Source organism: Echiichthys vipera (genome assembly GCF_963691815.1).
Source record: "Echiichthys vipera genome assembly, chromosome: 15".
In the NCBI taxonomy this organism is placed as follows: Eukaryota; Metazoa; Chordata; class Actinopteri; order Perciformes; family Trachinidae; genus Echiichthys; species Echiichthys vipera.
In genome coordinates this window covers 201,808-225,286 of record NC_139840.1, presented here as the reverse complement: position 1 = coordinate 225,286, position 23,479 = coordinate 201,808, and the positions used below count along the sequence as shown (strand labels likewise).

General features: G+C 53.2%; 3 protein-coding genes and 1 long non-coding RNA gene across 4 annotated transcripts in view; 2 read left to right on the top strand and 2 right to left on the bottom strand.

The window, feature by feature from the left end:
* Positions 1 to 373: 373 nt before the first annotated feature.
* Positions 374 to 5,853, top strand: cdyl (chromodomain protein, Y-like). Its single transcript, XM_083928413.1, has 7 exons — positions 374 to 573; positions 1,672 to 2,410; positions 2,875 to 3,128; positions 3,845 to 4,017; positions 4,124 to 4,334; positions 5,035 to 5,178; positions 5,632 to 5,853. The coding sequence occupies exons 1-7, from the start codon at positions 550 to 552 to the stop codon at positions 5,788 to 5,790; spliced, it is 1,704 nt and encodes a 567-aa protein (XP_083784539.1). The 5' UTR covers positions 374 to 549; the 3' UTR covers positions 5,791 to 5,853.
* On the bottom strand, positions 5,724 to 7,021 carry LOC310957727. Its single transcript, XR_014593518.1, has 3 exons — positions 5,998 to 7,021; positions 5,842 to 5,889; positions 5,724 to 5,799 (listed from the first exon to the last, which is right to left on the bottom strand). It is a non-coding gene; the product is annotated as an uncharacterized lncRNA (long non-coding RNA).
* A 1,206-nt stretch (positions 7,022 to 8,227) lies between these two features.
* rpp40 (ribonuclease P/MRP 40 subunit) lies at positions 8,228 to 15,894 on the bottom strand. Its single transcript, XM_083928419.1, has 8 exons — positions 15,592 to 15,894; positions 14,917 to 15,061; positions 13,286 to 13,351; positions 10,085 to 10,180; positions 9,444 to 9,566; positions 9,163 to 9,328; positions 8,950 to 9,084; positions 8,228 to 8,459 (listed from the first exon to the last, which is right to left on the bottom strand). The coding sequence occupies exons 1-8, from the start codon at positions 15,706 to 15,708 to the stop codon at positions 8,261 to 8,263; spliced, it is 1,047 nt and encodes a 348-aa protein (XP_083784545.1). The 5' UTR covers positions 15,709 to 15,894; the 3' UTR covers positions 8,228 to 8,260.
* Positions 14,992 to 23,479, top strand: part of riok1 (RIO kinase 1 (yeast)) — a 17,558-nt gene continuing 9,070 nt past the window's right edge. The window contains exons 1-10 of the mRNA XM_083928414.1: positions 14,992 to 15,069; positions 15,897 to 16,085; positions 16,429 to 16,630; positions 16,933 to 17,014; positions 17,789 to 17,858; positions 18,307 to 18,349; positions 18,995 to 19,087; positions 19,698 to 19,810; positions 22,152 to 22,232; positions 23,062 to 23,148. Of these exons, the coding sequence (XP_083784540.1) occupies positions 16,033 to 16,085; positions 16,429 to 16,630; positions 16,933 to 17,014; positions 17,789 to 17,858; positions 18,307 to 18,349; positions 18,995 to 19,087; positions 19,698 to 19,810; positions 22,152 to 22,232; positions 23,062 to 23,148 (824 nt within the window). The 5' untranslated portion in view covers positions 14,992 to 15,069; positions 15,897 to 16,032. The remainder of the gene's footprint in view (positions 15,070 to 15,896; positions 16,086 to 16,428; positions 16,631 to 16,932; positions 17,015 to 17,788; positions 17,859 to 18,306; positions 18,350 to 18,994; positions 19,088 to 19,697; positions 19,811 to 22,151; positions 22,233 to 23,061; positions 23,149 to 23,479) is intronic.

Genomic DNA, 23,479 nt, shown 5'->3' with positions numbered 1-23,479 from the left:
GTGACATCACAGGGAGTCCTGAGCCAATCAGGGTCCAGGATCAACAACGTCTGCTTTAAACCTCTGATAACAACAATAATGATTATTATTAATATCATATTGTTGTTATTATTATTACAATATTATTATAATTATTATGATTATAATAACAATAAGGATAATAATAATTATGATGATGTTGTTTATAATAATAATAATAAACACGGAGTTTAATGTAAGTTATAATTATTAATGACTTCATTCATTCTCCGCGTGAATCACATTAATGACGTCATCAGTGAGTTAAAGACGCCTCACGGTGAAAAACGAAGAATTCATAAAGTTCCGGGAGTCTTTTATTTTGAAGGTCCGAGCGTGAGTGGGAGCGGATGTTTCCGTGGCGCTGCGGTGCTAACAGCTAACGGCTAACGGCTAGCAGCTAGCAGCGGAGGCGCACAGAGAGACACAGAGTGACAGTAAAGAGTGAGCGGAGTGAGACACGCGCTCCTCTCATGCGGCGCCACTGAAGAAGCTTCTGGAAGCTCATCCTCGTGCACGCGCACAGGCTCCATGGCGACAGAGGACTTCTACGAGGTGACGCGAGCTAATGCTAACATGCTAACGAGTCAAACTCAGTAAAACTTCATTAACTTTCATAACTCTAAGAACCTGAACTAGTTAGCTTAGCTAAACTACAGTTAGCTAAGTTAAACTACAGTTAGCTTAGCTAAACTACAGTTAGCTAAGTTAAACTACAGTTAGCTTAGCTAAACTACAGTTAGCTTAGTTAAACTACAATTAGTTTAGTTAAGCTACAGTTAGCTGAGTTGAACTAGTTAGCTCAGTTAAGCTACAGTTAGCTAAGTTAAGCTACAGTTAGGTAAGTTAAACTACAGTTAGCTAAGTTAAGCTACAGTTAGCTCAGCTAAACTACAGTTAGCTAAGTTAAACTACAGTTAGCTAAGTTAAACTACAGTTAGCTCAGCTAAACTACAGTTAGCTAAGTTAAACTACAGTTAGCTCAGCTAAACTACAGTTAGCTAAGTTAAGCTACAGTTAGCTCAGCTAAACTACAGTTAGCTCAGCTAAACTACAGTTAGCTAAGTTAAACTACAGTTAGCTCAGTTAAACTACAGTTAGCTAAGTTAAACTACAGTTTGCTCAGTTAAACTACAGTTAGCTAAGTTAAACTACAGTTAGCACAGTTAAACTACAGTTAGCTCAGTTAAACTACAGTTAGCTCAGTTAAACCACAGTTAGCTCAGTTAAACTATAGTTAGCTAAGTTAAACTACAGTTAGCTCAGTTAAATTACAGTCAGCTAAGTTAAACTACAGTTAGCTAAGTTAAACTACAGTTAGCTAAGTTAAACTACAGTTAGCTTAGTTAAACCACAGTTAGCTCAGTTAAACTACAGTTAGCTCAGTTAAACTACAGTTAGCTCAGTTAAACTACAGTTAGCTCAGCTAAACTACAGTTAGCTCAGTTAAACTACAGTTAGCTCAGTTAAACTACAGTTAGCTTAGTTAAACTACAGTGTTGACAGTATATATGTTGTGTGTGTGTGTGTGTGTGTGTGTGTGTGTGTGTGTGTGTGTGTGTATATGTGTGTATATGTTTGTGTGTGTGTGTGTGTGTGTGTGTGTGTGTGTGTGTGTGTGTGTGTGTGTGTGTGTGTGACACGGCGGTGCAGGTGGAGCGTGTGGTGGATAAGCGCCGCAGTAAGAGGGGCCGGGCTGAGTACCTGGTGCGTTGGCGTGGTTACGGGTCAGAGGGCGACACCTGGGAGCCCGAGACGCACCTGTCCACGTGCATGATCTACGTGCACGACTTCAACCGCCAGCACGCCGAGCGCCAGAGGGACGCCACCTTCCTGCGCTCCACCCGCAGCGCCCCCAGCCACCACTGCAGCCCCGCCCACAGGCCGTCCTACAGGCCGCCGCCGCCGCTCAGCGCCGCAGCTCGCAGTGACATCAGCGGAGGCCGCGATCAGGCCAAACCCGCTCCGGGCCCGGCTCACCTCCCTGGCGCCGGACCGACCCGCCCGGCCTCCGCCGGCTCCCAGCCGCCCTCGCCGGCCGGCAGGTTCAGCAGCGGTCTGATGACGGCGTCCCTGGGCGGCTCGGCCCGCCGCAGCGTGGACCTGTCCAAGACCGGCATCAAGATCCTGGTCCCCAAGAGTCCGATGAACAGCCGCCTGGACGCCGAGGACTCGCCCAGCGAGGCGGCGCACAGCCTGGAGGCCGGCGCCCAGGAGGCTCACCTGGTCCCGCCGGAGGTCGCCCTGCTGGAGAAACCCGCGGGAGTCCAGCTGGGACCCGGGGAGGAGAGGGCCCGCATGGGGACCAGACCCCGCAGCCAGAACCCCCCGCCCCAGCCGCCGCCACGGCTGCCCGTCACGCCGGCCGCCATGCGCTCCCTCAGCGGCACAGGTGAGGTCAGAGGTCACAGAGCGCCACTTCAGCGCTTCTGTTTCACTCACGTCGTTCATTAAACGAGAAACTCTGAGGTCGTTTAGACGCCATCTCTGTTTGAACGCCACAGAGCGCGGCTTCCTCAGGGCGTTGCGTCCTCAGGGCTCCCCGTCCACAGAGCGCGGCGTCCCCGGGGTGCGGCGTCCTCAGGGTGCGGCGTCCTCAGGGCGCGGCGTCCTCAGGGTGTGGCGTCCTCAGGGCTCCCCGTCCTCAGGGTGTGGCGTCCTCAGGGCACCCCGTCCTCAGGGCGCGGCGTCCTCAGGGTGTGGCGTCCTCAGGGTGTGGCGTCCTCAGGGTGTGGCGTCCTCAGGGTGCGGCGTCCTGTTGCAGTCCCGTCTCCTCTCGTCTGTAACTGGGTTGTCTGGGGTCAGATGATGACATCACTAATGACCTCATGAGTGACCCGTGTTCCTCGTGTTCAGGCTCCTCGCCGCTGATGGAGGCACAAGCGGCCAATGGGATGTCAGGTGTGCAGAGCGCCGTCACCGGGGCGACCAGCGTGACGGGGAAACGCCGTCTGGAGGAACGTTCCGCTTTCGACAAACGCCTGAGGTTCAGCGTCCGCCAGACGGAGAGCGCCTACCGTTACCGTGACATCGTGGTCAAGAAGCAAGATGGCTTCACTCACATCCTGCTGTCGACCAAGAGCTCCGAGGACAACACGCTCAACCCCGAGGTGAGGCCACGCCCCCTCACACACGCTCAACCCCGAGGTGAGGCCACGCCCCCTCACACACGCTCAACCCCGAGGTGAGGCCATGCCCCCTCACACACGCTCAACCCCGAGGTGAGGCCACGCCCCCTCACACACGCTCAACCCTGAGGTGAGGCCACGCCCCCTCACACACGCTCAACCCCGAGGTGAGGCCACGCCCCCTCACACACGCTCAACCCCGAGGTGAGGCCACGCCCCCTCACACACGCTCAACCCCGAGGTGAGGCCACGCCCCCTCACACACGCTCAACCCAGAGGTGAGGCCACGCCCCCTCACACACGCTCAACCCAGAGATGAGGCCACGCCCCCTCACACACGCTCAACCCTAAGCTTAGGCCACGCCCCCTCACACACGCTCAACCCCGAGGTGAGGCCACGCCCCCTCACACACGCTCAACCCAGAGATGAGGCCACGCCCCCTCACACACGCTCAACCCTAAGCTTAGGCCACGCCCCCTCACACACGCTCAACCCCGAGGTGAGGCCACGCCCCCTCACACACGCTCAGCCCCGAGGTGAGGCCACGCCCCCTAACACACGCTCAACCCTGAGGTGAGGCCACGCCCCCTAACACACGCTCAACCCTGAGGTGAGGCCACGCCCCTGATCCCTGAAGTGACGTCACCAGCTGACACGTTTCATGTTGTCATGGTTACAGCCTTCTTTCCCTCCCCAGGTGATGAAGGAGATCCAGAGCGCCATGGCGACGGCGGCCTCAGACGACAGTAAGCTGGTGTTGCTCGGCGCCGTCGGCAGCGTCTTCTGCTGCGGCCTCGACTTCGTGTATTTCATCCGACGGCTGACGGATGACAGGAAGAAGGAGAGCATCAAGATGGCCGAGACCATCAGGTGAGCTGCTGTGATGTCATCAGGCTGTGATGTCATCAGGCTGTGATGTCATCAGGCTGTGATGTCAGCGCGCCGACCTCTGACCTCTGTGTCTCCTCTTCCTCAGGACCTTCGTCAACACCTTCGTCCAGTTCAGGAAGCCCATCGTGGCGGCGGTCAACGGGCCGGCGCTCGGCCTCGGCGCCGCCATCCTGCCGCTCTGCGACGTGGTGTGGGCCAATGAGAAGGCCTGGTTCCAGACGCCGTACGCCGCCTACGGCCAGACGCCGGACGCCTGCTCCTCCTTCACCTTCCCTCGCATCATGGGCCTCGCCTCGGTCAGTGCACCGGTCACGCCGCGCCGCTTTACGTCACTTAGCCCCTCCCTCACGACCGTGGTGTGATGGCGTGATGGTGTGATGGTGTGAGGCGTGTGTGGCGTGGAGGCGTGTTAGCGTGTGTGGCGTGTTGGTGTGTCTTAAACCCCGTTCCAGCCCCGTGGTCGTGTGTGGCGTGTTGGTGTGTGGTGTGTTGGCGTGACTGTGTGAGGCGTGTTGGCGTGTGGCGTGTTGGCGTGTCTTGAACCCTGCTCCAGCCCCGTGGTCGTGTGAGGCGTGTGTGGCGTGTGAGGCGTGTTGGCGTGCATTGAACCCCGCTCCAGCCCCGTGGTCGTGTGAGGCGTGTGTGGTGTGGTCGTGTGTGGCGTGTTGGCGTGTGGCGTGTTGGTGTGTGGTGTGTGTGGCGTGTCTTGAAACCCGCTCCAGCCCCGTGGTCGTGTGTGGCGTGTCTTGTGTTGGCGTGTGTGGCGTTTCTTGTGTTGGCGTGTGTGGCGTGTTGGTGTGTTGGCGTGTGTGGCGTGTGTGGCGTGTCTTGAACCCCGCTCCAGCCCCGTGGTCGTGTGAGGTGTGTGAGGCGTGTTGGCGTGACTGTGTGTGGCGTGTTGGTGTGTGGCGTGTTGGTGTGTGGCGTGTGTGGCGTGTCTTGAACCCCGCTCCAGCCCCGTGGTCGTGCGTAACCACGGTGAACCTTGTGTTGCAGGCGAACGAGCTGCTGCTGAGCGGCAGGAAGTTGACGGCTCAGGAGGCGTGTTCCAAAGGTCTGGTGTCTCAGGTCCTGTGGCCCGGAACCTTCACACAGGAAGTGATGCTGCGCGTCAAAGAGCTGGTGGCCGTCAACTCCCTGGTGAGTCTCAGACAGGAAACGGACGCAGCGCCGCCACGGAGCGGTGGCGTCTCCGGTCTGAGTCACAGCAGCTTCTATTTCACAATAAAAGCACAGCAGCTTCTATTTCACAATAAAAGCACAGCAGCTTCTATTTCACAATAAAAGCACAGCAGCTTCTATTTCACAATAAAAGCACAGCTCATTTCCTGTGTTACCATGGCAGCCGTGATGGAGGCGTCTAACGTGAGCTAGCTTAGCACTGTTAGCTTAGCACTGTTAGCTTAGCACTGTTAGCTTAGCATCACACTTCACTTTGATCATTAATAAAACATGAGGCCGTTTTTTTACGTAAATCTGAACGTAGAAATCGTGAGACGCAGAAACACAAACGGCGCCCGGCTCGTCTGCAGACGCCGGCTCGTGGTCACTGACGCTGAGTCCACTGACGCTGAGTCACTTCCTGTCCTGCAGGTCCTGAGGGAGTCCAAAGCCCTGATGAGGAACACCAGCCGCAGTGCTCTGGAGCAAACCAACGAGCGCGAGTGTGAAGCCCTGAAGAGGGTGTGGGGCTCCTCCCAGGGAACAGATTCCATCCTGCAGTACCTGCAGAGGAGAACCGAGCTCTGCTAGGACCTGGACCTGGACCAGGACTAAGACCAGGACCTGGACTAGGACCAGGACTAAGACCTGGACCAGGACCTGGACCAGGACCTGGACTAGGACCAGGACCTGGACTAGGACCAGGACCAGGACCTGGACCAGGACCTGGACTAGGACCAGGACCTGGACTAGGACCAGGACCTGGACTAAGACCAGGACCTGGACTAAGACCAGGACCAGGTCCTGGACTCTGCAGCTCTGAGCTGGACTGAAACTCTTTTTGTTGAAAACACTTAAGTTATAATGTTGAGCTGCAGGTTTCTGTCAACCTCCTGGTTCCCTGTGACCACCAATCAGATGACCTGTGCTAAGCTAGGCTAACAGTTTCCTCCTGTTTCCAGTCTTTGTGCTAAGCTAGGCTAACAGTTTCCTCCTGTTTCCAGTCTTTGTGCTAAGCTAGGCTAACAGTTTCCTCCTGTTTCCAGTCTTTGTGCTAAGCTAGGCTAACAGTTTCCTCCTGTTTCCAGTCTTTATGCTAAGCTAGGCTAACAGTTTCCTCCTGTTTCCAGTCTTTGTGCTAAGCTAGGCTAACAGTTTCCTCCTGTTTCCAGTATTTGTGCTAAGCTAGGCTAACAGTTTCCTCCTGTTTCCAGTATTTGTGCTAAGCTAGGCTAACAGTTTCCTCCTGTTTCCAGTCTTTGTGCTAAGCTAGGCTAACGGGGAACCAGAGGGTTTATAAATGTTGGACTCGTCCTTTAAAGGGAGGTGACCTTTGACCTTCTGAATGAACAGGAAGTGGAGCAGAAACAGGATGTGATTTCATCACACGCCTCAAAGATGTCAACTCTCAGGACGGAGCGATGAATTCTGGGTAAATACGGACACCTGATGCTGCAGGTGGGCGGGGCTTCATGTGATCAGCTGATTGAACTGTGATCCAGACTGAGACCAGGACCTGAACAGAACCAGGACCTGAACAGAACCAGAACCAGGACCTGAGCAGAACCAGGACCCGAGCAGAACCAGGACCTGATCAGAACCAGAACCTGAGCAGAACCAGGACCTGAGCAGAACCAGGACCTGATCAGAACCAGGACCTGAGCAGAACCAGGACCTGAGCAGAACCAGGACCTGATCAGAACCAGGACCTGAGCAGAACCAGAACCTGAGCAGAACCAGAACCAGGACCTGAGCAGACCCAGGACCTGAACACATTATTAATCATGAATCATTTATTTTGTGTCAAATTAAAAACACATTTCAGTAACTTTGTTGTTTCCTGAGGTTCTCTGTTGTTTTCAGCTCCGACACGACGTGCTGCGGCTCGCTACATGCTAACGTCCAGCTACATGTGGCTACATGCTAACGTCCTGCTACATGTGGCTACACGCTAACGTCCTGCTACATGTGGCTACACGCTAACGTCCAGCTACTTGTGGCTACACGCTAACGTCCAGCTACATGTGGCTACACGCTAACGTCCAGCTACTTGTGGCTACACGCTAACGTCCAGCTACATGTGGCTACACGCTAACGTCCAGCTACATGTGGCTACACGCTAACGTCCTGCTACATGTGGCTACACGCTAACGTCCAGCTACTTGTGGCTACACGCTAACGTCCAGCTACATGTGGCTACACGCTAACGTCCAGCTACTTGTGGCTACACGCTAACGTCCAGCTACATGTGGCTACACGCTAACGTCCAGCGACATGTGGCTACACGCTAACGTCCAGCGACATGTGGCTACACGCTAACGTCCAGCGACATGTGGCTACACGCTAATGTTCGGCTACACGCTAACGTCCAGCGACATGTGGCTACACGCTAATGTTCGGCTACACGCTAACGTCCAGCTACATGTGGCTACACGCTAACGTCCAGCGACATGTGGCTACACGCTAATGTTCGGCTACACGCTAACGTCCAGCTACATGTGGCTACACGCTAACGTCCAGCTACATGTGGCTACACGCTAACGTCCAGCTACATGTGGCTACACGCTAACGTCCAGCGACATGTGGCTACACGCTAACGTCCAGCTACATGTGGCTACACGCTAACGTCCAGCGACATGTGGCTACACGCTAATGTTCGGCTACACGCTAACGTCCAGCTACATGTGGCTACACGCTAACGTCCAGCTACATGTGGCTACACGCTAACGTCCAGCTACATGTGGCTACACGCTAACGTCCAGCGACATGTGGCTACACGCTAACGTCCAGCTACATGTGGCTACACGCTAACGTCCAGCTACATGTGGCTACACGCTAACTAAAATATAATAATAATATATTATAATAATAATAATAATAATAAATATAAATCAGTCAAAAACGTTTCAAATGTTTTATTGTGAAATGAAATGTTTCAGAAATATAAATCAACTAAAATCTTTATTTTCAGTGTTTCAAACAAAACATGAGACCGTGAGGACTCAACCCGCGGCCCGCGGCCGACGCACGGTCCCAGACCTGAGGTCACCTGCTGATGACATCACGGCGGGCAGGCGTCGTGGGCTCCTGCAGCCATGTGCAGGTGGTAGCTGTGGTCCTGGAACAGCAGCACACTGTACAGGTTCTCTCCTCCTCTCAGGACGCCGTGTTCGGCGCCGCCCCACGACACGGGACTGTCGACGAAACCGTGAACCGTCAGCGCCGCCCAGGACGCCGACTGAGGCTGCTCCAGGTGACGCCTGCGGGACACGTGAGCACACAACACACACTGGTCATGGTCTCTGATCGCTGCTGGAGGGGCTCAAACCGACGGCACGGAGCTCAGTGGTCATTCAGTGGTCACTGAGGACACTCAGGTCACTCAGTGGTCACTTGGGTCACTCAGAGGTCACTCAGTGGTCACTCAGGACACTCAGTGGTCACTCGGGTCACTCAGTGGTCACTCAGTGGTCACTCAGGACACTCAGTGGTCACTCGGGTCACTCAGTGGTCACTCAGTGGTCACTTAGGTCACTCAGTGGTAACTCAGTAGTCAGTGGTCACTCAGAGGTCACTCAGTGGTCACTCAGAGGTCACTCGGTGGTCAGTGGTCACTCAGAGGTCACTCAGTGGTCACTCAGTGGTCACTCACTGGTCACTCGGTGGTCAGAGGTCACTCAGTGGTCACTCACTGGTCACTCGGTGGTCAGAGGTCACTCAGAGGTCACTCGGTGGTCACTCGGTGGTCACCTGATCTCCTGGATGAGCCGGTGCACGTCCTCGGGGCGCAGCAGGCCGCAGACGGAGACGCTCAGAGCGCGGCTGAGCGGCGTCTTGGGTTCAGGAACGACCAGCGTCGACAGGAAGTCGCTGGACGAGTTCTCACTGAAACCACAGAAGAAGAGTCAGCAGCAGGACGGCCACGTGGTCACAGAGCTCGTCGTCACGGCGACGCCCTCTCACCAGCTGACGTCCGCGTCCACGGCGCCGAGCCATTCCAGGAGCTGGTGAGGGTCAGAGGTCAGCAGGTCGGGACACGACAGGTCCGTCAGGGAGCGGCGGACCACCTCCGGTCTGTGCTCCGACCAATCACAGCGAGACAGGAGGGGCTGCAGACAGGCCCCGCCCCCTGAGGACACAGCATGATGATGTCAGGTGTGTCTGATGATGATGTCAGGTGTGTCTGATGATGATGTCAGGTGTGTCTGATGATGATGTCAGGCGTGTCTGATGATGTCACTCACCTGTGTCATGTGACAGCAGGAAGTCGGTCTTCAGTGGAAGTCGTAACCTCAGACCTGTGACCAGCCTCTCGTAGCCCCGCCCCCCAGGAGCCATGCTGCTGTCCGTCAAATCCACCGACACGACTGTGACGTAAATATAAACAACATGTGATGAACGTGACATCACAGGAGCTTATGATGTCACTGTGATGTCACTGTGATGTCACTCTGGTGTCACTGTGATGTCACTGTGATGCCATGATGATGTCACTGATGATGTCACTGTGGTGTCACTGTGATGTCACTGATGTCACTGTGATGCCATGATGATGTCAGTGTGATGATGTCACTGTGGTGTCATGATGATGATGTCACTGTGATGTCATTGTGATGATGTCACTGTGATGTCACTGTGATGATGTCACTGTGATGTCACTGTGATGATGTCACTGTGATGTCATGATGATGATGATGTCACTGTGATGATGTCACTGTGATGATGTCACTGTGATGTCACTGTGGTGTCATGATGATGATGTCACTGTGATGTCACTGTGATGATGTCACTGTGATGATGTCACTGTGATGTCATGATGATGATGATGTCACTGTGATGTCACTGTGATGATGTCCCTGATGATGTCACTGATGATGTCACTGACCGTATCTGCTGTTTGTTCGGTGGTTGAATCTCGACGGTTTCCCTTCAACTCCCAACAGCTCATACGAGTCTTTGTCCAGAGAGAGAGACAGGTGACCTGCAGACAGACAGGGAGAGAGAGAGACAGGTGACCTGCAGACAGACAGGGAGAGAGAGAGACAGGTGACCTGCAGACAGACAGGGAGAGAGACAGGTGACCTGCAGACAGACAGGGAGAGAGAGAGACAGGTGACCTGCAGACAGACAGAGAGAGAGAGACAGGTGACCTGCAGACAGACAGGGAGAGAGAGACAGGTGACCTGCAGACAGACAGGGAGAGAGACAGGTGACCTGCAGACAGACAGGGAGAGAGAGAGACAGGTGACCTGCAGACAGACAGAGAGAGAGAGACAGGTGACCTGCAGACAGACAGGGAGAGAGAGAGACAGGTGACCTGCAGACAGACAGGGAGAGAGAGAGACAGGTGACCTGCAGACAGACAGGGAGAGAGAGACAGGTGACCTGCAGACAGACAGGGAGAGAGAGACAGGTGACCTGCAGACAGACAGAGAGAGAGAGAGAGACAGGTGACCTGCAGACAGACAGGGAGAGAGAGACAGGTGACCTGCAGACAGACAGGGAGAGAGAGAGACAGGTGACCTGCAGACAGACAGGGAGAGAGAGACAGGTGACCTGCAGACAGACAGAGAGAGAGAGAGAGACAGGTGACCTGCAGACAGACAGGGAGAGAGAGACAGGTGACCTGCAGACAGACAGGGAGAGAGACAGGTGACCTGCAGACAGACAGAGAGAGAGACAGGTGACCTGCAGACAGACAGGGAGAGAGACAGGTGACCTGCAGACAGACAGGGAGAGAGAGACAGGTGACCTGCAGACAGACAGGGAGAGAGAGAGACAGGTGACCTGCAGACAGACAGGGAGAGAGAGACAGGTGACCTGCAGACAGACAGACAGAGAGAGAGACAGGTGACCTGCAGACAGACAGGGAGAGAGAGACAGGTGACCTGCAGACAGACAGGGAGAGAGAGAGACAGGTGACCTGCAGACAGACAGGGAGAGACAGACAGGTGACCTGCAGACAGACAGACAGAGAGACAGGTGACCTGCAGACAGACAGGGAGAGAGAGACAGGTGACCTGCAGACAGACAGAGAGAGAGAGAGAGACAGGTGACCTGCAGACAGACAGGGAGAGAGACAGGTGACCTGCAGACAGACAGGGAGAGAGAGACAGGTGACCTGCAGACAGACAGGGAGAGAGAGACAGGTGACCTGCAGACAGACAGAGAGAGAGAGAGAGACAGGTGACCTGCAGACAGACAGGGAGAGAGAGAGACAGGTGACCTGCAGACAGACAGGGAGAGAGAGACAGGTGACCTGCAGACAGACAGGGAGAGAGAGACAGGTGACCTGCAGACAGACAGACAGACAGGTGACCTGCAGACAGACAGGGAGAGAGACAGGTGACCTGCAGACAGACAGACAGAGAGAGAGAGACAGTGACCTGCAGACAGACAGGGAGAGAGAGAGACAGGTGACCTGCAGACAGACAGGGAGAGAGAGAGACAGGTGACCTGCAGACAGACAGGGAGAGAGAGACAGGTGACCTGCAGACAGACAGGGAGAGAGAGACAGGTGACCTGCAGACAGACAGGGAGAGAGAGACAGGTGACCTGCAGACAGACAGGGAGAGACAGACAGGTGACCTGCAGACAGACAGACAGAGAGACAGGTGACCTGCAGACAGACAGACAGAGAGACAGGTGACCTGCAGACAGACAGGGAGAGAGAGACAGGTGACCTGCAGACAGACAGGGAGAGAGACAGGTGACCTGCAGACAGACAGGGAGAGAGAGACAGGTGACCTGCAGACAGACAGAGAGAGAGAGAGAGAGACAGGTGACCTGCAGACAGACAGGGAGAGAGACAGGTGACCTGCAGACAGACAGGGAGAGAGAGACAGGTGACCTGCAGACAGACAGAGAGAGAGAGAGAGAGACAGGTGACCTGCAGACAGACAGGGAGAGAGAGAGACAGGTGACCTGCAGACAGACAGGGAGAGAGAGACAGGTGACCTGCAGACAGACAGGGAGAGAGAGACAGGTGACCTGCAGACAGACAGACAGACAGGTGACCTGCAGACAGACAGGGAGAGAGACAGGTGACCTGCAGACAGACAGACAGAGAGAGAGAGAGACAGTGACCTGCAGACAGACAGGGAGAGAGAGAGACAGGTGACCTGCAGACAGACAGGGAGAGAGAGAGACAGGTGACCTGCAGACAGACAGGGAGAGAGAGACAGGTGACCTGCAGACAGACAGGGAGAGAGAGACAGGTGACCTGCAGACAGACAGAGAGAGAGACAGGTGACCTGCAGACAGACAGGGAGAGAGAGACAGGTGACCTGCAGACAGACAGGGAGAGAGACAGGTGACCTGCAGACAGACAGGGAGAGAGAGAGACAGGTGACCTGCAGACAGACAGGGAGAGAGAGACAGGTGACCTGCAGACAGACAGGGAGAGAGACAGGTGACCTGCAGACAGACAGGGAGAGAGACAGGTGACCTGCAGACAGACAGGGAGAGAGAGAGACAGGTGACCTGCAGACAGACAGGGAGAGAGAGAGACAGGTGACCTGCAGACAGACAGAGAGAGAGACAGGTGACCTGCAGACAGACAGGGAGAGAGACAGGTGACCTGCAGACAGACAGGGAGAGAGAGACAGGTGACCTGCAGACAGACAGGGAGAGAGAGAGACAGGTGACCTGCAGACAGACAGGGAGAGAGAGACAGGTGACCTGCAGACAGACAGGGAGAGAGAGACATGTGACCTGCAGACAGACAGAGAGAGAGACAGGTGACCTGCAGACAGACAGGGAGAGAGACAGGTGACCTGCAGACAGACAGAGAGAGGGACAGGTGACCTGCAGACAGACAGGGAGAGAGAGACAGGTGACCTGCAGACAGACAGGGAGAGAGAGAGACAGGTGACCTGCAGACAGACAGGGAGAGAGAGAGACAGGTGACCTGCAGACAGACAGGGAGAGAGAGAGACAGGTGACCTGCAGACAGACAGAGAGAGAGACAGGTGACCTGCAGACAGACAGAGAGAGAGAGAGACAGGTGACTGCAGACAGACAGACAGACAGGTGACCTGCAGACAGACAGACAGACAGGTGACTGCAGACAGACAGGTGTTTTTACCGTTTGGCATCAGAGCGACACAGTTGTCTTCATCGATTCTGCTCCTGTAGGACAAACCACACACACCTGAGACAGGTGAGACACACTGTTAGGGTACAGGTGTGTGTTCAGGTGTGTTCAGGTGTGTGTTCAGGTGTGTGTGTACAGGTGTGTTCAGGTGTGTGTACAGGTGTGTGTTCAGGTGTGTGTACAGGTGTGTGCTCAGGTGTGTGTACAGGTGTGTGTACAGGTGTGTGTTCAGGTGTGTGTACAGGTGTGTGCTCAGGTGTGTGTACAGGTGTGTGTACAGGTGTGTGTTCAGGTGTGTGTACAGGTGTGTGTTCAGGTGTGTGTACAGGTGTGTGTTCAGGTGTGTGTACAGGTGTGTGTACAGGTGTGTGTTCAGGTGTGTTTAGGTGTGTACAGGTGTGTTCAGGTGTGTGTACAGGTGTGTGTTCAGGTGTGTTCAGGTGTGTGTTCAGGTGTGTGTACAGGTGTGTGTACAGGTGTGTGTTCAGGTGTGTTTAGGTGTGTACAGGTGTGTGTACAGGTGTGTTTACAGGTGTGTTCAGGTGTGTGTACAGGTGTGTGTACAGGTGTGTACAGCTGTGTGTACAGGTGTGTGTGTTCAGGTGTGTACAGGTGTGTTCAGGTGTGTGTTCAGGTGTGTGTACAGGTGTGTGTACAGGTGTGTGTTCGTGTGTGTACAGGTGTGTGTTCAGGTGTGTGTACAGGTGTGTGTGTACAGGTGTGTGTACAGGTGTGTGTACAGGTGTTTGTTCAGGTGTGTTTAGGTGTGTACAGGTGTGTTTACAGGTGTGTTTACAGGTGTGTTCAGGTGTGTGTACAGGTGTGTACAGGTGTGTGTACAGGTGTGTGTACAGGTGTGTGTTCAGTTGTGTGTAGGTGTGTGTTCAGGTGTGTGTAGGTGTGTGTTCAGGTGTGTGTACAGGTGTGTGTACAGGTGTGTGTTCAGGTGTGTGTAGGTGTGTGTTCAGGTGTGTGTACAGGTGTGTTCACAGGTGTGTGTGTACAGCTGTGTGTACAGGTGTGTGTGTTCAGGTGTGTACAGGTGTGTTCAGGTGTGTGTTCAGGTGTGTGTACAGGTGTGTGTACAGGTGTGTGTTCGTGTGTGTACAGGTGTGTGTTCAGGCGTGTGTACAGGTGTGTGTGTACAGGTGTGTGTACAGGTGTGTGTACAGGTGTGTGTTCAGGTGTGTTTAGGTGTGTACAGGTGTGTTTACAGGTGTGTTTACAGGTGTGTTCAGGTGTGTGTTCAGGTGTGTGTACAGGTGTGTACAGGTGTGTGTGTACAGGTGTGTGTTCAGTTGTGTGTAGGTGTGTGTTCAGGTGTGTGTAGGTGTGTGTTCAGGTGTGTGTACAGGTGTGTGTTCAGGTGTGTGTAGGTGTGTGTTCAGGTGTGTGTACAGGTGTGTTCACAGGTGTGTGTGTACAGGTGTGTGTTCAGGTGTGTGTAGGTGTGTGTTCAGGTGTGTGTACAGGTGTGTGTGTACAGGTGTGTGTACAGGTGTGTGTGTGTACAGGTGTGTGTGTACAGGGGTGTGTGTACAGGTGTGTGTGTGTACAGGTGTGTGTACAGGTGTGTGTGTGTACAGGTGTGTGTGTACAGGGGTGTGTGTACAGGTGTGTACCCCGGTACACGGCCGTCTCCAGGACGTCTTTGTCCAGCAGCAGGTGCACGGGCAGATCCCTGATCAGGTAGAAAGTGTTGAAGCTGTTGAAGGCGGCGTCCAGGTGAGAGGGGGCGGAGCTACAGTCAGGCAGCAGCACAGACACCTGCACAGGTGAGACATCGACGTTTCACAGAGAACACCGGCTTTTATTGTGAAGGCACTTCAGAGTTTTATCTGGTTTCCTGTGTTTTTAACCTTGTGCCTCACAACATCAAACAACAACAACAACAACAACAACAGCAACAACAACAACAACAACAACAATCCATTGGCAGCTCTGACATCTCTCCGTTAATGTGTGTGTCTGCGTGTGTGTGTGTGTCTGCGTGTGTGTGTGTGTGTGTGTGTCTGTGTGTCTGCGTGTGTGTGTGTGTGTGTATGTGTGTGTGTGTGTGTGTCTGCGTGTGTGTGTGTGTGTGTATGTGTGTGTGTGTGTGTCTAAATATATTTTTTATGGAAAATAAAAACTCGTGGATTATTATTATTAAAAACAGGAAGTTTGTTTTGAATGAACTTTATTCTGAAAGTCCGGACCGACATGTTGTTTTCTGTGTTAGCATGTTAGCGGCTAACTCCCAGAGCTAACTCCCCGCACTGGCATCAGAGGCTAAGCTAACATGCTAACATGCTAACCTTGTAGTTGAAGCTCAGCTGCTGAACCTGCGCGCTGATCCGGTTCTTCTGGTCCCGGAAACTGGACTTCTCCTGGACCAGCAGAGTCCGGGGGGTCCGCTGCAGGTCCGCGGACATCTTATGGACAACGTTTTATTATTTATTACTTTATTAACTTAGTTATTACAGAGAACTCGGCTCTGGAGCTAACGAGCTAACGTGCTACGACACACTTCCGCTCTGGGGTTTTCAGCGTAAAAGCTCCCGCTGTGATTATTCATTCAAAAACACTTCGCGAAAATCAACCCCCTCGTCTCTCGCCGTAGTGACGCGTTGAGACCCGGAAGTGAGGACGACACGTGAGGAAGAGCTGCTGTGCTTTGGACCAGTTCGGATCAGTTCGGACCGGGTTTAATCGGGTTAATTCGGGTTCGGGTCCGGTCTCTGTCGGTGCGTGACGTCATGTCGTCCGTCAGCTGTGTACCTGGGCAGTTTGATGACGCAGAGGAGGACAGGTGAGCGCGCGGGTACTTTCATAAACACAGTTATGACGTCACAATCAGGTTCAGCGTTAATCTGCTTTGATGCGACGGCGTTTCCATGGAAACCGACGTCAACATAAACAAACTATTGACCATAAACACCGGAAGTGTTTACATTCATGGGTTTACACAGAGGGGGGGGGGGGCTGATGCAGAGGGGGGGGGGGTCAGGGCCTGATGCGGGGGGGGGGGGGGGTCAGGGCCTGATGCGGGGGGGGGGGGGGGGTCAGGGCCTGATGCAGGGGGGGGGGCAGAGCCTGATGCAGATCTATGACGTCATCAGACTGAAGTTTGCTCCTGACACGTTTCCCTGCAGCGACCAATCACAGCTGTCGGCTGCACAGCGTCAGAGCGATGACATCACAGCTCAGCCTCCATCAGGGCGACAGGACGACGACGACGAGGAGGAGGATGATTATGATGAAGATGATGATGATGATGATGAAGAGGAGTGGGCGTGGCGTTCCTCTGGAGGAGATCTGACCAAACGATACAACAGGACGAGCCTCAACTCTCAGGTCAGACTCTGACTCCGCCCATAAAAGGGCATGTATGTGACGCTGGGGGAGGGAGATACGGGCGTCTGGGTGACGTTTACTGGATTAGCCACATTAGCTTACTTTAGCTCCATCGTCCGGGAGATAGGCTAACAGCACAGGTTAGCAGCAGCTAAAGGCAGTGGGAGTCCCGTGTCTCTGGAGTAGATTCCAGCGGCTCTACATTAGCATTAGCATTAGCCACATTAGCATTAGCCACATTAGCTCCAGGAGCGCAGCCTCACGCTAACGTTAATGAAAGTGTCGCTTTGTTGTTTTTTCAGTCCAACAAACAAAACCCGTCCAATAAAACGCTGCCGAGCTCCGATAAAGTCCTGAGGAAGTACGAACACAAGATCAACCTGGGTAACACACACACACACACACACACACACACACACACACAGTCACACAGTCACACACACACACACACACACACACACACAGAGACACACACACACACACACACACACACACACGCAGAGAGACACACAGACACACACACAGACACACACACACACGCACGAACACACACACAGACACACACTCACACACGCAGAGAGACACACACACACACAGACACACACACACACACACAGAGACACACACACACACACACACACACACACACACACACAGACACACACACACACACACACACACACACACACACACACACAGAGACACACACACACACACACACAGACACACACACACACACACAGTCACACGCACGCACACACAGACACACACACAGACACACACACAGACACACACTCACACACACGCACGAACACACACACAGACACACACACACTCACACACACACGCACGCACGAACACACACACGCACACAGACACACACACACATACACACGCACGCACGAACGCACACACACGCACACAGACAGACAGACAGACACACACACACACACACAGAGACACAGAGACACACACAGACAGACACACACACACACACATACACACAGAGAAACAGAGACGCACACAGACACACACACACACACACACACACAGAGACACAGAGACACACACAGACAGACACACACACAGAGACACACACAGACACACAGACAGACACACACACACACACACACAAATAAAAGTTCTTTGTTGTTTCAGAAAAACTAAATTTCGCTGACTCAGTGATCAACAAAGTGACGACGAAGCAGAAACAGAAAGAAGCCGACACGTACGTCTGAACTCTGATCTGATTGGCTGCTCTCTCTCTGATGTGTCTGATGATCTGATTGGCTGCTCTCTCTCTGATGTGTCTGATGATCTGATTGGCTGTTCTCTCTCTGATGTGTCTGATGATCTGATTGGCTGTTCTCTCTCTGATGTGTCTGATGATCTGATTGGCTGTTCTCTGATGTGTCTGATGATCTGATTGGCTGTTCTCTGATGTGTCTGATGATCTGATTGGCTGCTCTCTCTCTGATGTGTCTGATGATCTGATTGGCTGCTCTCTCTCTGATGTGTCTGATGATCTGATTTGCTGTTCTCTGATGTGTCTGATGATCTGATTGGCTGTTCTCTCTCTGATGTGTCTGATGATCTGATTGGCTGCTCTCTGATGTGTCTGATGACCTGATTGGCTGTTCTCTCTCTGATGTGTCTGATGATCTGATTGGCTGCAGGTTCAGAGTGAAGGACAAATCAGATCGAGCCACAGTCGAACAGGTGAGTTGATGCTTTTATTTAGAAAAGGTCTGATCACTCCTTTAGTTACTGATCTCTAATAACGCACTGATCTTTGTTGTTGTTCTGCAGGTTTTAGATCAGTCCTTTAGTTATTGATCTCTAATAACGTGCTGATCTTTGTTGTTGTTCTGCAGGTTTTAGATCAGTCCTTTAGTTATTGATCTCTAATAACGTGCTGATCTTTGTTGTTGTTCTGCAGGTCTTAGATCAGTCCTTTAGTTATTGATCTCTAATAACGCACTGATCTTTGTTGTTGCAGGTTTTAGATCAGTCCTTTAGTTATTGATCTCTAATAACGTGCTGATCTTTGTTGTTGCAGGTTTTAGATCAGTCCTTTAGTTATTGATCTCTAATAACGTGCAGATCTTTGGTGTTGCAGGTCTTAGATCAGTCCTTTAGTTATTGATCTCTAATAACGTGCTGATCTTTGGTGTTGCAGGTCTTAGATCAGTCCTTTAGTTATTGATCTCTAATAACGTGCTGATCTTTGGTGTTGCAGGTCTTAGATCAGTCCTTTAGTTATTGATCTCTAATAACGTGCTGATCTTTGGTGTTGTTCTGCAGGTCTTAGATCAGTCCTTTAGTTAGTGATCTCTAATAACGTGCTGATCTTTGGTGTTGCAGGTCTTGGACCCGCGGACTCGGATGATTCTCTTTAAGATGTTGAGTCGAGGCGTCATCTGTGAAATCAACGGCTGCATCAGCACAGGGAAGGAGGTGAGGTCAATACTCTGATCAATACTGTGATCAATACTGTGATCAATACTCTGATCAATACTGTGATCAATACTCTGATCAATACACTGATCAATACACTGATCAATACTCTGATCAATACTGTGATCAATACTCTGATCAATACTGTGATCAATACTGTGATCAATACTCTGATCAATACTGTGATCAATACACTGATCAATACTGTGATCAATACTCTGATCAATACTGTGAGCAATACTCTGATCAATACTGTGATCAATACTGTGATCAATACTGTGAGCAATACTCTGATCAATACTCTGATCAATACTCTGATCAATACTGTGATCAATACTGTGATCAATACTCTGATCAATACTGTGATCAATACTGTGATCAATACACTGATCAATACTGTGATCAATACTCTGATCAATACTCTGATCAATACTGTGATCAATACTCTGATCAATACTGTGATCAATACTCTGATCAATACTGTGATCAATACTCTGATCAATACTCTGATCAATACTCTGATCAATACTCTGATCAATACTGTGATCAATACTCTGATCACTGATCAATACTGTGATCACTGATCAATAACTCGTTGTTGTGGTTCCAGGCGAACGTGTATCACGCTGGAACGTCTTCAGGAGAAAACCGAGCCGTCAAGATTTACAAGACCTCGATCCTGTTGTTCAAGGACCGGGACAAATACGTCAGCGGGGAGTTCAGGTAGAACCTCAGGGGTCCAGGTAGAACCTCAGGGGGTCAGGTAGAACCCCAGGGGTCCAGGTAGAACCTCAGGGGTCAGGTAGAACCTCAGGAGTTCAGGTAGAACCTCAGGGGTCCAGGTAGAACCTCAGGGGGTCAGGTAGAACCTCAGGGGGTCAGGTAGAACCTCAGGGGTCAAGTAGAACCTCAGGAGTTCAGGTAGAACCACAGGGGTCAGGTAGAACCTCAGGGGTCCAGGTAGAACCTCAGGGGGTCAGGTAGAACCTCAGGGGTCAGGTAGAACCTCAGGGGTCAGGTAGAACCTCAGGGGTCCAGGTAGAACCTCAGGGGGTCAGGTAGAACCTCAGGGGTCCAGGTAGAACCTCAGGGGTCAGGTAGAACCTCAGGGGTCAGGTAGAACCTCAGGGGTCAGGTAGAACCTCAGGGGGTCAGGTAGAACATCAGGGGTCCAGGTAGAACCTCAGGGGTCAGGTAGAACCTCAGGGGGTCAGGTAGAACCTCAGGGGTCCAGGTAGAACCTCAGGGGGTCAGGTAGAACCTCAGGGGTCAGGTAGAACCTCAGGGGTCAGGTAGAACCTCAGGGGTCCAGGTAGAACCTCAGGGGGTCAGGTAGAACCTCAGGGGTCCAGGTAGAACCTCAGGGGTCCAGGTAGAACCTCAGGGGTCAGGTAGAACCTCAGGGGTCCAGGTAGAACCTCAGGGGTCAGGTAGACCCTCAGGGGTCAGGTAGAACATCAGGGGTCCAGGTAGAACCTCAGGGGTCAGGTAGAACCTCAGGGGGTCAGGTAGAACCTCAGGGGTCCAGGTAGAACCTCAGGGGTCAGGTAGAACCTCAGGGGGTCAGGTAGAACCTCAGGGGTCAGGTAGAACCTCAGGGGTCAGGTAGAACCTCAGGGGGTCAGGTAGAACATCAGGGGTCCAGGTAGAACCTCAGGGGGTCAGGTAGAACCTCAGGGGTCAGGTAGAACCTCAGGGGGTCAGGTAGAACCTCAGGGGTCAGGTAGAACCTCAGGGGGTCAGGTAGAACCTCAGGGGGTCAGGTAGAACCTCAGGGGTCAGGTAGAACCTCAGGGGGTCAGGTAGAACCTCAGGGGTTCAGGTAGAACCTCAGGGGGTCAGGTAGAACCGCAGGGGGTTAGGTAGAACCTTAGGGGTCCAGGTAGAACCTCAGGGGGTCAGGTAGAACCTCAGGGGTCCAGGTAGAACCTCAGGGGTCAGGTAGAACCTCAGGGGGTCAGGTAGAACCTTAGGGGTCCAGGTAGAACCTCAGGGGTCCAGGTAGAACCTCAGGGGTCCAGGTAGAACCTCAGGGGGTCCAGGTAGAACCTCAGGGGGTCAGGTAGAACCTCAGGAGTTCAGGTAGAACCACAGGGGTCCAGGTTGAACCTCAGGGGGTCAGGTAGAACCTCAGGGGTCCAGGTAGAACCTCAGGAGTTCAGGTAGAACCTCAGGGGTCCAGGTAGAACCTCAGGGGTTAGGGTAGAACCTCAGGGGTCCAGGTAGAACCTCAGGTGTACAGGTAGAACCTCAGGGGTCAGGTAGAACCTCAGGGGTCCAGGTAGAACCTCAGGTAGAACCTCAGGAGTCCAGGTAGAACCTCAGGGGTCCAGGTAGAACCTCAGGGGGTCAGGTAGAACCTCAGGGGTCCAGGTAGAACCTCAGGAGTCAGGTAGAGCCTCAGGGGTCCAGGTAAAACCTCAGGTAGAACGTCAGGGGGTCAGGTAGAACCTCAGGGGTCCAGGTAGAACCTCAGGGGGTCAGGTAGAATCTCAGGGGTCCAGGTAGAACCTCAGGCGTCCAGGTAGAACCTCAGGGGTCAGGTAGAACCTCAGGGGGTCAGGTAGAAACTCAGGGGTCAGGTAGAACCTCAGGGGTCCAGGTAGAACCTCAGGGGGTCAGGTAGAACCTCAGGGGTCCAGGTAGAACCTCAGGGGGTCAGGTAGAACCTCAGGAGTCCAGGTAGAACCTCAGGAGTCCAGGTAGAACCTCAGGGGTCCAGGTAGAACCTCAGGGGGGCAGGTAGAACCTCAGGGGGTCAGGTAGAACCTCAGGGGTCCAGGTAGAACCTCAGGCGTCCAGGTAGAACCTCAGGGGTCTGGTAGAACCTCAGGGGTCCAGGTAGAACCTTAAGGGTTAGGTAGAACGTCAGCGGTCCAGGTAGAACCTCATGAGTTCAGGTAGAACCCCAGGGGTTCAGGTAGAACCTCAGGAGTCCAGGTAGAACCTCAGGAGAGTACAGGTAGAACCTCAGGAGTCCAGGTAGAACCTCAGGAGAGTTCAGGTAGAACCACAGGAGAAGAGTGAATACTCAGATGTTCCCATTTCCTCTCTGGTTCTGCAGGTTCCGTCACGGTTACTGTAAAGGGAACCCCAGGAAGATGGTGAGAACCTGGGCCGAGAAGGAAATGAGGAACCTCATCAGGTTAGAACCCTTCTATTGACATTTAGAACCCAGTAGAACCTTTCTACCAATACCTAGAACCCAGTAGACCCTGAACTGACAGTAAGTTAGAAGACTGGAGAACCTGACTGACAGGTGGAACCCAGGAGAACCTGACTGACAGGTGGAACCCAGGAGAACCTGACTGACAGGTGGACCACAGTAGAACCTGACTGACAGGTGGACCACAGTAGAACCTCACAGGTGGAACCCAGGAGAACCTGACTGACAGGTGGAACCCAGGAGAACCTGACTGACAGGTGGACCACAGTAGAACCTCACAGGTGGAACCCAGGAGAACCTGACTGACAGGTGGAACCCAGTAGAACCTGACTGACAGGTGGAACCCAGTAGAACCCGACTGACAGGTGGAACCCAGTAGAACCTGACAGGTAGAACCCAGTAGAACCTCACAGGTGGAACCCAGTAGAACCTCACAGGTGGAACCCAGTAGAACCTCACAGGTAGAACCCAGTAGAACCTGACCTGACAGGTGGAACCCAGTAGAACCCGACAGGTGGAACCCAGTAGAACCTGACAGGTAGAACCCAGTAGAACCTCACAGGTGGAACCCAGTAGAACCTGACAGGTAGAACCCAGTAGAACCTGACAGGTGGAACCCAGTAGAACCTGACCTGACAGGTGGAACCCAGTAGAACCTGACTGACAGGTGGAACCCAGTAGAACCTGACAGGTGGAACCCAGTAGAACATGACCTGACAGGTGGAACCCAGTAGAACCTGACAGGTGGAACCCAGTAGAACCTGACTGACAGGTGGAACCCAGTAGAACCCGACTCTGTGTGTTGCAGGCTGCAGACGGCAGGAATCCCGAGTCCAGAACCGGTTCTGCTCAGAAGTCACGTTCTGCTGATGAGCTTCATCGGGAAAGACAACATGTAAGAACCTGATCCGTCCCCTGACCCCTGACCCCTGACCTCTGACCCGTGTCCTCTGACCCGTGACCTCTGACCCGTGTCCTCTGACCTCTGACCCGTGTCCTCTGACCCGTGTCCTCTGACCCGTGACCTCTGACCCCTGACCTCTGACCCGTGTCTGTCCTCTGACCCGTGTCCTCTGACCTCTGACCCGTGTCCTCTGACCCCTGACCTCTGACCCGTGTCCTCTGACCTCTGACCCGTGTCCTCTGACCCGTGTCCTCTGACCTCTGACCCGTGTCCTCTGACCCCTGACCTCTGACCCGTGTCCTCTGACCTCTGACCCGTGTCC